At 44.3% G+C, this 17,506-nt stretch overlaps 3 protein-coding genes across 4 annotated transcripts in view; all 3 read right to left on the bottom strand.

Annotated features, from left to right (window-relative positions):
• LOC142804037 (uncharacterized) overlaps positions 1 to 17,506 on the bottom strand; it is an 81,000-nt gene that overhangs the window by 11,650 nt on the left and 51,844 nt on the right. The gene's annotated exons all lie outside the window — the stretch shown is intronic.
• Positions 1 to 17,506, bottom strand: part of LRP1 (LDL receptor protein 1) — a 188,429-nt gene that overhangs the window by 143,780 nt on the left and 27,143 nt on the right. For both annotated transcript variants that reach the window (XM_075890495.1, XM_075890505.1), the window contains 10 exons: positions 17,312 to 17,474; positions 16,436 to 16,661; positions 15,620 to 15,794; positions 13,649 to 13,780; positions 12,356 to 12,619; positions 11,207 to 11,381; positions 6,792 to 7,023; positions 4,521 to 4,710; positions 2,772 to 2,894; positions 773 to 925 (listed from right to left, as the gene is read on the bottom strand). In XM_075890495.1, the coding sequence (XP_075746610.1) occupies positions 773 to 925; positions 2,772 to 2,894; positions 4,521 to 4,710; positions 6,792 to 7,023; positions 11,207 to 11,381; positions 12,356 to 12,619; positions 13,649 to 13,780; positions 15,620 to 15,794; positions 16,436 to 16,661; positions 17,312 to 17,474 (1,833 nt within the window). The remainder of the gene's footprint in view (positions 1 to 772; positions 926 to 2,771; positions 2,895 to 4,520; positions 4,711 to 6,791; positions 7,024 to 11,206; positions 11,382 to 12,355; positions 12,620 to 13,648; positions 13,781 to 15,619; positions 15,795 to 16,435; positions 16,662 to 17,311; positions 17,475 to 17,506) is intronic.
• LOC142804025 (uncharacterized) lies at positions 7,523 to 9,734 on the bottom strand. Its single transcript, XM_075890516.1, has one exon. The coding sequence runs from the start codon at positions 9,621 to 9,623 to the stop codon at positions 7,644 to 7,646; it is 1,980 nt and encodes a 659-aa protein (XP_075746631.1). The 5' UTR covers positions 9,624 to 9,734; the 3' UTR covers positions 7,523 to 7,643.

The following is a 17,506-nucleotide window of genomic DNA, read 5'->3' as shown; positions in this document are numbered from 1 at the left end:
TTGGCAAAGTTCATGGCTCCGTGAAACCAGGCAAACAAAACTTAACGCCGGTCGCAAAAAGATGCCTGAAACTTCTCGCCTGCTTGGTGGGATTTAACAACATGGTCCGAGCTTCTTTTTACCTGCACCCACCCGTCACAATACATGAGCCTCCATCATTTCGCCGCCGTCCACTGGCCCATCCACCGTCGCATTGAGACCTTACATCGGCAAGATCTCAGGACCAAACGCTACTACTCCTCTGCCGTGTGATTTGATCTCAGAAGTTCTAATAGTATGAGCACAGTGTTACTGTCCTGTCCTGTACCCCCTGAATTGCCACAATGCTTCATCAGAAATAAGTTTTTTTTTTTTTAAGAATGGCAAATTGACAACCACCGGTTCGTAGCGTGAAGTCGCAAAAAATTCCATAAAGATTTCTCAGGAAGAAACCTTCTTAGTAGCCAAAAAATATGTCCTAGTCTGAGGCTCAATAAGACTTTTCTCTTTTTAAATTCTGCTTTGGCTAGGGGCGCTGCTTACTCACAGTATCCAAAAAATATCCAGCCGATGACCCTCTTGTTCAACAAAACATAAAAGGTGCACAATAATATGAAAGGAGTGGCAAGGGTTTTATGAAATACCAGCAGGCGAATTTTTTTTTAATACAAAAACAGTACTAAACACGAATATTGGTGACAATAAAGTGCAGCGATTTAACTGGTTTCGTTGAAGCTCTCAAAAAAAGTTTGACGGGGTCATTCAATCCATGAATCCAAGAAACACAGCTCACCACAGATTCCAGATGGTGAAGAGTCCTCATCGGAGTTGTCACCACAGTCGTTGTCGCCATCACAAAGATAGCGCTTATCGATGCACCGCTGGTTGGTCTTGCACTCAAATTCACCCTCACGACACCGTGAAGGCTCGGTATAGTTTGCCGACCCTTAATGTTTAAATATAAAAGAAAGAAAGAAGAGAAATAAGAGATTGTATCTCATGAATATAATGGAAGAATCAGAAAACCGACAGATTAAACATTGACCTGATGGCTAGTCATGCTTACATACGCTAAAAGAGACGGTAGCTTCTAACACCCTATAAGGCTTTAAGTGCACAAAGCACAAATAAAACTATATGGGTATAGGTTGTTAAATGCACCCTCCGCTGGCCACACCAGCTCCCATTATGCAGCTGCATGCAGTCTTGCATTACCCTACGCATCATCATGTGACAACACACGCAATCACTTGACTGTCACATTAACAGGCATGCCCATACGCAAAGAAGTCTTAAATTGTACACGCCAGCCAAACGTCTTTATATTCAATTGGACTAGATGCTCTAGGGCAGTGCTGACACTAAGTAGCACAAAATGCTGTCAAGAATGAAAACTTCAAATTACCAGTAACATAAAACGAAATCTACCGTAATTACTCGAATCTAACGCGCACCTTTTTTCCGGTTAAGCGAGTTCATAAATCGCATGCGCGTTAGAATCGAGTACGAACGAAAAAATTACGGTAAATCTATTGCCATCGGCAAATCCAAAATGGCCGCCCCCTACGTGCGTCGGCATGGCGCGTCGGCAATTTCTGCCTATGTGTTTCCCATGTGCGGCACTTCGTACGTGTGCTGAGGAGTTCGTCATCTAGTAGTGCATTAGCATCGACGGCGTGGAAGGGCCGACTCCAAAAACTCGAGTGCACCACGATGCCGCTTTTAAAAGAAAAGTCATCACGTGTGCAGGAACGGTCGGAAATCGGGCCGCATCGCGGTCGTTCGGAGTTCCCGAAACGTGCGTGCGGGAGCGGCGGAAACAAAAGCAGAAGATTGTCGACAGCAAAGCTTCACGTAAAGGCTTCAGTGGACCACATCAGGGTCGGTTTCCGCAAATTAAAGAGCTGCTCGGCGAGTATGTGCTTGAGCAGCGAGCGGCACAGCGGCCCGTGACGACAGAACTGCTCCAAGTGCGGGCTATGCATTTAGTCTTAGAAAAAGGTCTAATGCGGAGCCAGTTTAAAGCGAGCAGGTGCTGGCTAACTAGCTTTATGAAGAGGAACGGCTTTTCTCTCCGAAGGGGAACATGCATATGCGAAAATTTTTGCGGAGGAGTACGATGAAAAGCTTCAGTTTTCAGAGGTTCGTCCTAAACTTGCGGCGCAACAACGGCTACCTGCTTGGGCAAATCGGGAATGCCGATCAGACGCCTCTTCACTTCGACATGACTGGCACCACAACCGTCGAGAATGGGGCGAAGCAAGTTCGCGTGCTGACATCGGTCCACGGTAAAACTACAGTGACGGCAATGCTCTGTTACACGTCAGATGGGCACAAGCTTCGCCCGTACCTCATATTTAAATGGAAGACGCTCCCGAAAGGAGTCGTTTTTTCGAGTGGTGTGATCGTGCGGGCCAGCGAGAAAAATAGGTGCGCGTTGCAATCGATGTCTTACGTTTTTTTTTTTTTCGCTGTGGAAATCGGGTGCGCGTTACAATCGAGGGCGCGGTAGAATCGAGTAAATACGGTATACTGTTTCTATTGTAATGTGTACTTTCTCTGTATGAAATTTTCTTTCCAGCATATTACTGTGGCACTTATCAAGGTCTCTTGGTTTTACCTAAACTTCTCCATCCAGAAGCACATTTATCTCATGGGAAGCTAAACAGCCCCCGAACAGTGCTCACGTTACCGAATTCAGTTTCGTGACAGGTAACTAAGATGTGCAGAGTAAGGAAGCGCTTGTCGATAGTTCTCGTGGCTACGAGAAGACTGGGCGAATGCGGTCTTACGGTGGCACGTAGTGCCGTCAGTGGCCAGGTAGTAGCCGTCCCCGCAAGCACAGGAGTGACCCTCGGGAATAGACAAGCACAGCTGTGAGCAGCCACCATTGTCACTGCTGCAACCGCTGGCAGCTGCAAATTTGACAAGAGGAAGAGGAACAGCCTAATTGACATGAATTTGACAACTGAACTTTTCACCATGCTATTGAGACAGAACTTCGTCAAGTAACATATAAAGAATGCTCAAGATATCACTGAAAAGCAAATGAGAAAAGACAACACCAGGGACACTGCAGTGTAAATCATTTGTTCACCCCTCTCAGTTTTGTCTATTTTGTTTCTCTATATCTCTTTCTTGCTCCCATGGGACAATCCATGCATTATCTAGTTTTCACCCCTCCATTTTCTTCCTATTCTTGCACAAAATATGATTTTTTATATTTCCAACCAAGTAATAAAAGAAAAGGCAGATGCTTCACCACATAGTAAAACATCTGACCGGCTATTTCCAAGTGATGTCCTGCACATCAGATCCACTGTTCATGCACAGTGTGAAGTTATAGGTGTGCGTGCATACACAGTCAATCAACAAACAACAATAAGGCCAGACCACTTCAGAACAAATTTGATGAGGCTTGTAAAAAGATTTTCGTTGTCAAAAAAATTTGTAGACATAAAATTTACAAATGATTAAGAAGCATGCTTTGCGACAGCAAAAAAATTCCTTAGAAACACTGGACACCAAGGTGCTTTTACTAAAATCTGAGCGCACTTTGCATGCTATGACAAAAGTGATGTCAGAATGAACCATTATACTGGCCACCACATATCATTTTTTTTTAATAAACGTGCGATTTGGGGCGGGCGGGAGAGGGTCGACCTGCGTTCGAGCCGACTTGCAATCACGTTTATACGGTATCTAATATGCCCAGTTCTTTATCGAAAACAGAGTATTTAATTTTAATAATTACCACTAAGCTTGTGCAAATATTCTAATGCTTCGAATATTCGAACGAATAGTGCTGTATTCAAATTCACTTCGATTTGAATTTAAGTTATCAAAAAATTCAGAGTATTCGAAATGAATGAATAGGTGAATGCTAATCCACATGTAATCCCCTGTAAAGGTTGGTTCACTCCAGTGGAGGAATGCTAAGCCGTGAAAGAATTTATTTAAACGTACACAAGTACTCATATAATTCCCTGTAAAAGTGGTTTCCCTGCCGTAAAGGGGGACTAAGTCGAGAAAACACCCGTCCAGAAAAAATTCACATGGCTGCGAAACCTCACTGCAAAATTCAATAAACATATTTTACCTTCACATTGACTCATCATGCCCATTTCATCAGTTCAAAGATTTTCGTATGGGCATATATGCTCTAAGTATAGTAAATTTTACAATGCAACATATTTTACAGGCTACCACTTGCATTCTACCAAAAGCAAAATCCTGCTACTATTTCAAAGTTGTTTCCACTTCCTTTGAGCCAAAAGGAACGGCATTGGCACAGGCCTTGTTCCAATTTTTTAAATATATTTTGCGGGTTGCTTGGGTAGTGACAACTATGTCCATTTTTCAAAATAATATGCTACATATACTATTCAAATTCAATTCAAGGTTATTCGAACCAAACCACTATTTGCACAAGCCCGATTGACACTCATTATCAACAGCTGGGAACCAGTGTAAAGCCTCAACCAATATTGTAAAACATACTACTAATTCAGTAATATTGATAACCAGTGCAATGCCCTCACTCGATTGCGATGCCTCATCAAAGAAACGCAGTTCAAAGAGGGGCGGGTTTTCAGTCTTGAGTTTAGTGATGTTCTTTGAAACCGTGTCAAAGCGAAGAATGTGGCCCTTCTGGAACTCAGTCCAGTAGATGTAGTTTCCAAAGTGGGCCAGGCCATATGGGTGGTCCAAGTGCTCGCCTTCTACCAGCACCTGAGTAAAAAAAAAAAAAAATGTGAGGTAGTCTTAAAAAGTAACAAGTGCGAGAAAAAAATGGTGAGTGGCCATTTCACAGTGTTACAAACAATACTCAAACAACTTTTCCATCACCAAGCTCAGCTGATGCGCAACTTGAGGACTATGCATGAAAGTTTTGTCCATATTTCCGAAAAACTAACTCTCTCAGCTTCAATTTTCAGGCAAAGTAAGGGTGTCTATGTCTGGATTCTGTGGGGTCTCGGCGAGACGAACGAGCGCATCGTCACGCCACGCTCTTGGAGTGAACGGACACCGCAGACGCGGTCCGTACAACGCACACAACATACATACATTTATTAACTAATTTAGACGACGATATCGTCCGCCGAATGATACATCAATTTCGATTAACACGCTACCATACAAACAACATAACGCAGTGACACACTAAACACACAATAACATGATAAACACACACTAACACACTAACACATACCCAAGGCGGCGTCGCCAACGCCTGACTTTCCACGTGGGACCCCGGCGCGAAGCCTGCGGTGCTGAGCACCGGGGGCCCACGCTACAGACAACCGTTCGCGACAGCCGCCACGCGCAGAAGAGACTTGCTCAACGCTTGCCCACCACCAAGGCCTGCCTTCCGCCAGGGGCCACCGCCGGCGCTACCACTCTACCAACAGTGGTACTCAAAGCGAACACGACGCCATCTATCGCCCGGCGGTAGTCCCCACCAAAATAAAGCCTTGGGGCGAGACACGTGCGCGACGCGGCGCAGACAACTTTACAGGGGGGGGGGGGTGTCAGCACCCCCACAATTCCAATGAATGCACTATGATTCTTTTATAATAAAGTTATGATAATTTGAACAGATATTCAAAGCTGACTGTTCTTTGGCACCGAAAAGTGACAAAAAAATTCATTTTTTTTTAAATTGACATATTTTGTTTCTACAAGTATTATTCCATCTCTGCAAATTTTCACCCACCAGGAAGTGGTCTTTTTTTTGTAATTTGATTCTGACTGTCCAGATTTTTGGTGCTAGGACAATGCAGAACCCGCAAAAAATGAGAGCCTACTTTGAGGCTTCTTTATTATTAGCCGGTACCTGTGTCCGAAGCTCTACTACCAATTTATGAGTGCTTTTATAAGCATTGTAAAACATGCACATCGTGATTGATGTTTTTTGAAGAAGCTGGGTGTTATCAGTTTTTCCATTCTAGTCAAAAAAGTAAATTTATGACTGTTCAATTTTGAGTCCTCCATAACTCTGCTGCTAGGGCAGGCATAACAATAATTCTTTTTGCAATAGAAATCTGTACGTGTATAGATTGCAAGTATGGGAGCAGAATTCAGAGCACAAGCCTTTTTTACTTAAATACTCATCAAAATTGTAACACAATTCTAACTGCCTTTGAAAATGGTAAGTTCATTTTGCTGTAAAATAACCAAGAAATGCCAAAAAACAAAAAACTCTTGCATAAATTCAATCTCTAGTCATAAGGCTATGTTGCCATATTATAAGTATCACTTTTGATTAAGCACTTTTTATTCTGTGGGGGCCTTAAATGATAAAAAATAAGCTTAAGTTATCTCAGGAATAAGATGGGTTATAGTAAAAGTAATTGCACATTTGAAATCAGAATAAAAAACTGCATAAGCCTGTGCAGTTTGATCAAGATCACTGAAGAAATAAACAAAAAAATATCCAAAATGAGTCGGCCCCCATAAAAGGGTGAATTTACTGCAGTAGAAACAGACTTTAGGGGCGAGAGCAAAATTTAATTCTGTGATTTTATGTGCTAAAACCACAATATGATTATGAGACACAGCACAGTGGAGGACTGCAAATCAATATTGATTTTCTAGGGTTCTTTAGTGTTCACTTTGATCCGAATACATTGGTGGCTTCACCGTTTGCCTTCATTAATATGTGCCTGCTGCGACCGGGAACCAAACCAGTGTCCTCCAGATTTTAATGACATATTCAAAAGAGGCGACACTAATTAGGAGTCCAGCACAATCTAAAATACAAATCAGGCGACGATAACGAAACATTGCAACAATGGTAAGGCACAACTGACCTCACGCCCCTTGCCATCAAGGCCGATGCGCTCAATGCGATGGAAGTACACATCACACCAGTAGAGCTGGCGGTTAGCGTAGTCTATGCTCAGGCCATTCGGCCAGTGCAGGTCTTGTGAGACAAACACTTCGCGGTGCGAACCGTCCATGTATGTTCTCTCAATTTTTCCTCCATCTCGGCCATCACTTGGTGGATACGGTTCAGTTGACCAATCAGACCAGTACATGTACCTGAAAGAGACCAGCAGAGCCCGTCTGATCAACAAAAGGACACTTTTCTAACATTGAAGAATTCTTAAGGGGGGAGGCTATCATCGGATACCAACTTTTTTGTTTATTGAGATATCTTAATGAAATTTTCAGGATAGACTTATAGCAAAAGCATTAGAAGAACTACAAAATTTCATCAAGTTATGTTCACTGGTTTTCAAGTTACAGCAGAATATCAGGGTTAGTGCACATGGTTCTCTTATTCCAGGCCTGGAGAACTTTCAAAAGGTGCTGGAACTGTGAAATTAACTATGATGATTCCCAGATTGATACTCCAGGGGGTAACAGAGCCCTTTTTTTGAATTTCCTTGCTGAAAAGTTATAGCAGACCATCAAACTTTGTGTTCGTGATTAGGATATTATCAATCAAATTTTGATTAAATATAATAAATAACACACACAATATATTGAAAAAATGGGCTTGTCCCCCCCTCAGAAATTTATTCATGTACATAATAAAAAAAGGACTTATGGAAATCCAATGAGTGGTTCCAGAGATATGGCTGGAATAAGCAGCCTCACTAGCCAAAAAAGTCATTTTGAGAAAACGACATTTGAAAGTTTTGAGCACATAGGCAGTTCTAAAATGAACCTGCAGCGTAACTGGAGGTGTCCTTTGGCACTCTCTTTCTTTGCCGCCTTTCCATCTTCTCTAGGGATCGCTTCTTAGCCTTTTTCAAGCGCAGAGAATCTTTCTCGGCTGCCCGTTGAATGGCCAGGTGGCCAGGTGTTAGCCCCACTGATGAAGCTAGCTCTTGGGTGGCCCTGTAGCAGCCAGCATTGTATCTTAGCACTGCATCATGCAGTGCTGTCTCCACAGCAATCAGTGAAGCATGCTGCTCTTTGGGCATGAGGGACCACAGCACTGAGTGAAAGGACTCTGATGCATTCTGCGTCTTTGCTCCCAGGCAGCGTTGCAGAAGAGAAGCCTGTGAGAGCCTCTCATAAATGGGTAGAAGTGCATCTGCAACATAGCGTGGCAGCTTGTACGAATGCTTCGGAGGTAGAACACCGGTAATCTTGCTGGCATTGTGACGACACCAAGAGTCTGCACCCTCTGGGCACAAGTCGTGGTGCGGCTCCTCATCCGTCGACGTCACATGGTGGTACGATGCCATCACTGCCCGCCGCATTGCAGCCACATCATCGGAATTGTTCCGTAGGGCCCAGCCATAATAATCTGTCAACTTGTCGATGAGGGCCTTTGTCAGCCTGCCCTTCCCTCCCAAAGCCTTGTCACTTTTCTGCACAAGGTTGCGAAGTGCCGTCCCCATCCTCTTCTGAACGTGGTTCAGGCATTCCTCTTTTAAAATGGGGATCAGTCCATAAACATTTTCTTGTACAAGGGCAGAGAAGGTGGCACTATCTCCATCAGACACGAGCGTTGTGTAACGGAGGTTGTGCTTCGACAGTGAGCGTGAAAAGAGGATGATAGCTGCCTCAACCTCCATTATCCCTGATTTAGAGTCGGTGTTTTTCTGGCACACATGATTCTCCAGCCAGCATGCATAGTCTGCGTCTCCAGGTTTTGGCCCTACTTGGCAACCAAGGCACTGATTAGACAGAACAACGGCGTCCAAGATAAGGCCCGTATGGTATTCGATAATTGCCCCGACTCCAATATGGGATGTGTGCCCATGCTTGTGCCATGTTCCATCATAACAAACTGTTATATCCCTGGTGAAATATTGATCCATTTCTTTGTAAGTGGCTTTTACAGCAGAAGCAGATTCTGCATAGAAATTTTCTATGCATTGTATCTGCGGTTCCCTGAATTTCTTCAGGTGCTTCTGAAAGGTCTTGTGATGGAGGCCACGATGGGACACGTTCATCGCTGCCCAAGATTCGTTGAGAGCTGTTTGTCCTTTGCCTATTTGTTTTGTTGCCATAATGGCTCTTACATTCACATCAAAGGCCTTTGTGTCATCCTGACGAGATGAACTCCATGAGCTTGAAACTACTCCACAATGCAAGCATACTAGCTCAAGCTTTGCAGCAAGTCCAAGTTGGGTGCCTCCTCGTACCTTCATCCCAATCGCGGTGCACCGGTGGCACAGGGTCCGAGATAGCAGGTCGTCTAGGGCATCCATTTGCACAAGGAAAAATTTTTCGCCTTCACTTGTAGCGGTGGCAGCTTCATGATCGCGCTCCATTGCCTGAAATTTCCGCTCCGTCGCTGGCATAGCGCCAAGTTCTCTTTGCACAGCAGCGGGTTGTTGATCCGCCGCCTCTTTCTTCTCGCACGTCAGGAAACTTGTTCGCAAATGCACAGTTGACAACGTGATCGCACTCGAGGCCGATGAAAGAGAAGATGCGGAAGCCACTGTCGATGAGCACAAGACACCAGGCGCACTTGTAACGACAAATTCTTGCACCGGCGGAGCAGGAGTCCCGTTGCTAGGCGCGTTGATGCGACTACTCTCTTGCGTAGATGAAGCAGAAGCTGCCCCACAGGTACCGTCGGCGCACGTGCGAGCGGAGAGCCTCGCCGCGCGGACAAGCTTCATAGCTCGCTTCCTTGCACCGAACGATTGTAGCGTCTTCTTTTTCGTTGGGCGCATCGTGAGCGAACACAACAACGGTCTCGTATAGACGGTTAAAAATCGTCTCGTAAAGACGGTTGAAAATCGTTTCGAAGACAGTTGAAACGTGGAGAGTATGCGAGCGGCTGCAACGATACACGGAAGCGAGCGGAACACAAAGACGCCGGACGGAGGAGCAGCAGACGAGCGGCCGCATCGGCCGCATTATGCGCAAGAGCGCTACGTCATCGCGCGCAGCAGCCAATGGCAGTCGCGGGCTCCCCCGCGTCCTTGGGGAGCGCGCGCTTCGCCCAATCCCAGCTGCGCGCCTCAGCCGCGGGAAACTTGAAAGCTCTCGCGAGCCCTCCAATCATGAGCGGCTTGCTCCTCTCCTGCGCTGCCGCCGGCGACGCAGGTGGCGGGGAAAGAAAGAGCAAGAATTCACAAACAAAACAACACCAAAATGGCGGCGCTCCGTTGAGCGGTCGAGAAACTGCGATCACGCCAAGTTGGGGTATTTTGAGCGCTCGCGCGCCGCTCGAGGGCCGCCGCGGCATGTTCTAAACTTTATTTCAAATGGTTTTGCGACGAATTAGACGTTGATATTTACAGAAAAGGTAGTTTATGACACATACTGCCCAAATATGTGGTTTGCCAAAAATCGACTTTTTCGCGATTTTTCGGTTTTCAAAGGCCGCGTCCCCCCTTAAGCATGTTTCAACACTTCAATCAAACAAGCTATTACATATTTTCCTGCACAAACAATTTCGTAAGCCTACTGTATAGACACAATCCCCTCTGCCACATAATCATCACATCATCAGTTTATGGAGGGGAGGAAAAGAATTGAAAGTAAACTTTAGCGACAGTCTCCCGACAACACAGTTGACATGCAACTTTACAGCTTCCTCATGATCTGCAGAATTGTCCAAAAAGTGTGGGTGGCTTGAGAAAAGAAATTTTTACTGCTCCCAATGTCTCAAATCACCACAGCCTCATCCTAAGTAGCTCTCAAGGCCAGTCATAATCACACTTACTAGCTGTATAAGTGCATGGACAGTGAGAGGTTGCAGTGAGTGCCGCACACTTGTCTAATTAAGAGAAACATTTCAGGAAATGTCCTGAAACATTGGCCTCTTTTCATTTTTATGTGCTTCACCGTCATGCTTTGTGTATACTGTAGATCCCGCATATATCAGACTCTATACCAAATTATTGGCTATATCGAACACTTGAGAAATCCCCTCGGACTTCCCATGCAAAAGTATGGATCCGGTGCACCCATACATCGAACTCCCGCACAGCAGGACATCTGCTATATCGAACGCTGTGCCGTGCCAAAGCCCAGAAAGTGCATTTTTCCTAGCGATCATCGATCTATTCTAGGCCGCGGTTTACAAGTTGCAATATGCAGAAACAAGTAACACTAAGTAATCCAGGTCTTTCCATCACACAGATTCTATCGGAGACTTGCAAATCGAGTTTACGAAGCGAGCAGTATTGTTCACTGTACTTAAATGCACTTAGTTATGACAGTTGAACAAAACATCGGTATTTTTAATACTTGAGTACATTAATTATGGCACCAAAATGCCCATTAAGAAGTGAAAAACAGGCCTCACCCCCTCTTGGGGTCGACTACAATGGCCCTTGGATGTGACATGTTGAGAGAGACGAGCTGCCGGCGCAGTGTGGCATTGTCCAGTCGTGCGACCCAGATGCCCAAATGTCCCTCATCGGTCCAATACAGGTTGCGACCCGCCCAGTCCACAGCCAGCCCTTCGCAGTTGTTTAGGCCTGAAGACAAAATGGTTGGCATGAAATACCGTGCCAAAACAAAAGTGACAAGGTTATGATGAGCACCCTCCCACTTCATTTCACCTGCCTTCCTCACTTTGGATACGGTGCTCATTTCTACAATTAAAAAAACTATATTGATAAAAACTATATCAATGGTGAACTCTGTTAAGCAGACGCTTGGAGGAGAAGAAGACGAACGTATGAACCACAACAAAAAATACTTATGCAGTTCAGCACCTTTAACTTAAAGAGCGACTCTGTTAAACATAGTGCGCAACTGTACTATACAATGTGCTTTCTCTCCAGCCCACTTCATGGTTATCTATACAGTCGCACACAGCTGAAGATAGCAAAACATGTAGATCACACTTAAGATTCATTCGTGAAATAAATTCCGTACTTAGGGCTCAGTTGAACTCACACTCACCAAAATTTTCCTCTAGCAAGGTGCTGCAAGCAACTAGCCACGTATGATTGGTTTCACGTGGCGATAGCGCACTTCAGTGGAACGGCACGAATTCACCGAGAATGTGATTTAATTCACTCGTGAGCACACAGTGGGCGTCGGTTAATACCCGAGGTTTGACTTGTCAAAGGAGAGTTGTTAACATTTTTAAAAATATACAAAAAGAAGAAAACGTTTTGGCTGCTAAGTGAATGTTTTTAAAGGCGAGTTCATATACAACGAACTACTGATACAACGACCACTTATTGCGGCACTTTCATGTTCATTATGAATAGGTTCGACTGTAATAATGTATTGGGGCTTTATGGTCCTTTAAACACAATGAACATGCAAGCTCATTCGCCGAACTTCATCAAGCTCGTGAATTATTTGATTCTCAGCACATTTTTCATGTGGGCCCAACATACAGCTCACACAGGAAGACATCTACAAGTGTATGTTGCACTTACAGAAACAATACACATGGCCCAACATGTTGAATTGAAGTTTTGAGTTAAGTAGGTACCTTTAGAAGTGAACACTTCTCTCTTGGATCCGTCCAGACCCTGGCGCTCAATGACGAATTGTTGGGCATCCGAATAATAGACGGTGCGAGTCCTGGCATCATAGTCTAAAGCGGTTGGGCGACTGAGGGAACGTATGGGAGCCATCACTTCACGCCGCAGTAGTGGGAACACCTTGGACTCGGGAAAGTCATCACTTGTTGAAATACCTTTCACCGCACCCGGCCGCCCACGTGCATACAGCAGGAACTGTGCTGGAGCCACCACTAAACCGAGAAAATGCAAATAAATATAGCACAGACAGCTGGATAAATTCAAGTTCAGGAGTCACGAAACAATGGGCTCCTGAACAATGGAAGTCAACTAAGCAGGGTTAGTAGTGAGACAAGGGAAGGAAGTTTTTTACTTTAAGAGAAACCATGAGGAGTGAAGTGGCAGCTGGATCAAATTAACATATATGTAAGCTATGCTCGGTGGTGATAAACAAGGACTAGTTCTGGAGTGCAGTAGGATATGTTGCATGAGAATTATGTAATCATTCTAAGGCAAATAAAAACTGCAGCATGAAATGTGCACATGCACTAGCATTGGGAAGAGAAGGAGGAATAAACTTTATTGTAAGAAACCAACAGGTTTAAGTGGCCGGGCACAGGCCACCACTTTGCGTCTACTTTAAACAAACACATATCCCTCACCTGCCCGCCTTCACCTCATATTCCCGGACGTGTACACAACAACCTCCCACTGCCGGTGCCGTGGCATTCACCCGGCTATGCTTCCGCATATGCTGTGGAAGTGCCCGGCACATTACAGACACACTTACGCCATGACCCTTTCGTCGAAGCTCCGTGAGGCTGTGCGGAGACCCGCTCTTGACGACCAAACCTGGGCGACCCAGCACGCCCATGAGGCGGCGTCGAGGCAAGTGCCTGATGCCCTAGCATTGATCTTTTTTTTTTTACCAATATGCAATAGGCCAACTGTTTGTCCATAAACTAAAAAAGTCACACACAAAAGCCCTGGTTTCTTTTTTGCTCTAAACCAATAGAAAAAAATGTGTATGTAGTTGCACATAACATTAATGATGTCTCGAATTCCTCTGGTCAAGACAGAAATCATATAGCTTAAATATCTGTGAATAGAAACGACTGCCCAAGAATCGCATCTAATTCATTGTACGGCATGGCATAAAAAACTGTCCCTATTGCCTGGTCAAGTACGCTCTGGCAGTAACCACACGCCCAATTGACTGGAACTTTGGCAAAAAACATGTGTCCTTGGGTGGTGGTGCTTACCAATGCAACGTCCCTGATCTGCAAGGCGAAAACCAGGCCGACAAATACACTGGGCTGTCAGCGTCCCCTTTATGGTTGATGGTATGCACAGGTGCTCACAATTTCCATTGTTTTGGCTGCAAGGGTGCTCACCTGCCCAGAAAGAAACATTGTATGTTGTTACGTTAGCTGTATAACGGCGGCAGGAACATGACCGTATGAGGCCAAAGAAAAGTATGTCTAAAATAAAGGGGCCCCCTCAATAGGTTTATGTTCTCATGTAACACATGGTAACACATGGTAACACATACCAATGCACAACGACAAGAAAAAGTGAAGGAAGAGTATATATAGCACATTAATAATACTACTTAGTCTGAATATAATAAAATAAAAACTCTTATGCTGGCAAAATCTTCAACAATGAAATATTAAGCACACAATCAATGAAAAGCTCTGAATGAATGCTGGTTTTCCGATACCACCCGCATTTTTAGCCAATAAATTATGTTACCTGAATACTGCAAACAAGCTGCCAAATTGAAAAGCACGCAAATATCTTCAAATTAAGAATATACTTGGCTACCCCCTGTCAACGCTGCAGGAGCGTTAGCTAGCTATGCTACAAATACAAAAAAATTTTAACACTTGTTTCTCATTAAAGTTATTAGTTTCAAACGGTGCAATGAGGACATTTCCCTGGCACTCACTTTTTTTGTACACACACACGCACGCGCGCTCACACACACACACACACACACACGCACAAAAAAAAAATCTAAGCTTCTTGTTTTGAAATGCTAGAAGACCACAGATAGTGTTGTACGGATGGCTAGTTTCAGCATTTAAGACAAGTATAGAACTCTCAGCTTACAAGTATTAACTCTGCAGGGCAATTTTTTTAATACAGTCAAATGTCATCATAGCAAACCTCCATATAACGATTTTTTCAGATTAATGACTTTTTCCAAAATCCCCCTTAAAATGTCCATTGGTATAATATAAAAATATTTCACTACTGCGAATTTGAGAATACCAAATGTTTCAGAATAATGTACCAAATTTTCTCCCCCTTAAATCTCTACAACACTTCAAAATAATGGCTAGTGATTTGAAAAAGTTACTTATTTTTGAAAAAGTTACATTATTTTCATGACTGTGAAAATAATGCCCAGCACCGTACCTGCCACTATTATCATCATCGTCAGAACGCCCACGTATTTTTCTATTTGCCGACCCTATTCAAATACACAATAGCCCTATCATCGCCTGGTACTTTTTTTTCGCGTCAGGCTTCACCTCGTTGCCTTTGTTTTAATCAGGCAACTTGATCTGCATGCTTGTTGCATGCAGATCAAGCAGCATGAAAGGAATGCTACTACAGTGAAAATTGCGACCCGAGTGGTGTATGGGATGAAGTTGCCAATGATTACCAATGCTCGCTTCACTAACCCTCGAACTCTACACGCAATGCGACGACGAAGCATGAACGTGAGATTAGCTGACGACCTATAAGATCTATACCATTTGTCGTGATAACAAAGTGGCGACAAGAGCAAAGACCATGTTGAAACGGCACGCACAAACCAACATGATGAATCGGCTGTATTTGGCGCTGATGCTTCCCAGTGCATAAAAACAAGCACATGCTTAAGAGTGCATCTTTCAATAGTCGAGCTGCCCACATCAGGATAGATCCCGCTCTTCCTCAAATAAATGTGCCCTGGTTCCGTAATACATCATGTTTGTTTCTTCGAGCTGATTTGAGCGTAACGCGATCGCGAATGTATACACAGCACAGGTAGGCAACTCGCATGTTTAAGTTTACAATTTTTTTGCATATTTTTAATACTTTCACTACGATGACGTCTTAAAATAACGAGACCTTTAGCGGTCCCTTGAGGTTCGTTGTGTCAAGATTTCACCGTATAAGCACAGCTGTCTCACTTTAAAATGTGCGCTTTCACTGTCCGATGCCAGATGAGCACTCACGGAAGGGTTTCCGTTGACGATGGTAAACGTGAATGGAGAATGGCCTTGTCAGGTTGGCTTTCACAGTGCGGATGTCACTCTGGTTGTACTTGTGCACAACCACCACGGAATTGCTGTGCCAACTTGTCACGTACAGGTAGTTTTCAAACACCGTGATGCCATACAGGTTGCGCATCTGCAACAAGAAGTACAATCTGCACGAGGGTTTTTTTCACAGAAAAGCTGTTTAATGACTGCCTGAAGAGGGAAGCATAGGTGCATAGCAACTCAAAGACAGCAGGGTTGTATCGCATTAACTGTTCTTAGAACACCCGAAAGGCTTTCTTCTCATAGCAAGGAAATTAAACAGCTCATGCAAAAAGTCAAACTTCAAAAAAACTGCATGATTAGGAATGAGATGGAAATTTCACAATATATGGTGCATTCCACAAATTTGATCACAGTTAATGTATGCTGTGTTCTGCACACAGGGTCAACTACAGCACAGTGCGCACTGGGCCTGGCTCAAATGGTAATTGCATACAGTGGCGTTCAAAAGTTACAAGGCCACGCTACCATATGAGCACTTGGGATAGTGGCCTGGAAATTTCGGACAGCCCCCATACATGTAGAAAATGAAAAAAAGGACAATCAATACAGACTTCTTTTACATAGAAGAAAAGCCAGCGATATCTATAGAAAACTATCGGAACAGTTACGGGAAACACAAATCTGTTTGGTTATGCCAGCGAGGACGGCATTATTAAGACAACAGACGCAATCCAAGTGACAGGTTTACAATCAGCACTCTCAACAAGAAAAGACAAAACAACTCACGGGAGCCCCGCGGAAAACAGTGGTGCGCCTCGAACCATCGTAGCTGATGCGTTCCACCATGTCGAGGTAGGTGTCGACCCAATAGACCTCTTCCCTAGGCAGGTCAACGGCAATGCCAAAAGGATAGACAATCTTCTGCTCCACAAGCTTGGTACGCTCGGTTCCATCTAGGTGAGCGCGCTCCAACACCGGCGCTGCACTGCCCCACTCCGTGACAAACATGAACCTGAAATCAAGGATCGCGAGAGGCGCCGAGAAGTTACCGACAACAATAATGTTAAACTGCATTTGCAATCATTATGTTTTCAGCTCTTCAACTTGTCTGTCGTGGCAGTGCACGTGGGCCAAGTTCCCCTAAATTCAATGCAATGTTACTCAAGTCTTGCTCAATTTCCCAGATTTTTTTTTCAACTTCTGCACCAATTAAATAAGCAAATGCTATTATACCCTTGGTTACAATGTAAGAAAAAATTTCAGTTTCACCTACAGCCACCACTGTCCGTCCCCCAAAGTGAATGTGCATAAGTGCTCCATCCAATAGTAGTGCTTACTCATGCTCATGACATCAAGCACCTCTTGAAAGTTTCAGATGGCCGACTTTTCCGTACAGACACACGTTGGTATTGCTGATTTTAGGTAGCAAACTTTAACATCCTAGCCAGTCACGTAATCCGACATCACCACTCAGCCAAACATAAGGTTTATGTCGTCAAGGAAAAGCTTTAACCCTTAATGTGCGTAGCATTCACATTAGCCGAGAAAAAGTGCTAGAGATTGAAGTAGAAACCAGCTACCGAGACTGCATTTCACAGACGAAGGGCAACTTCCCAAACAGGAAGGTGAATAATAAAGAGAGAAAAAGAAGCAAAGACTGACCCTTTGTAAGGGTCCAGGGCAATGCCACGGGGTTTGCTCAGTCCAACGTCAATCACTGTGACGCACACAGAAAGAGAGGCATTGCAAAGGAATATGGTCTCCCGCACATCGTCCAGGAAGTACCAGTTGCCGGATACCCAGTCCAGCGCCATTTGATTGACAGCTAAAAAAAGAAAAAGGAGAAATATATAGCCC

The sequence above is a fragment of the Rhipicephalus microplus genome, chromosome 1, assembly GCF_043290135.1.
Source record: "Rhipicephalus microplus isolate Deutch F79 chromosome 1, USDA_Rmic, whole genome shotgun sequence".
NCBI lineage: Eukaryota > Metazoa > Arthropoda > Arachnida > Ixodida > Ixodidae > Rhipicephalus > Rhipicephalus microplus.
This window is presented reverse-complemented; position numbering and strand designations above follow the sequence as displayed.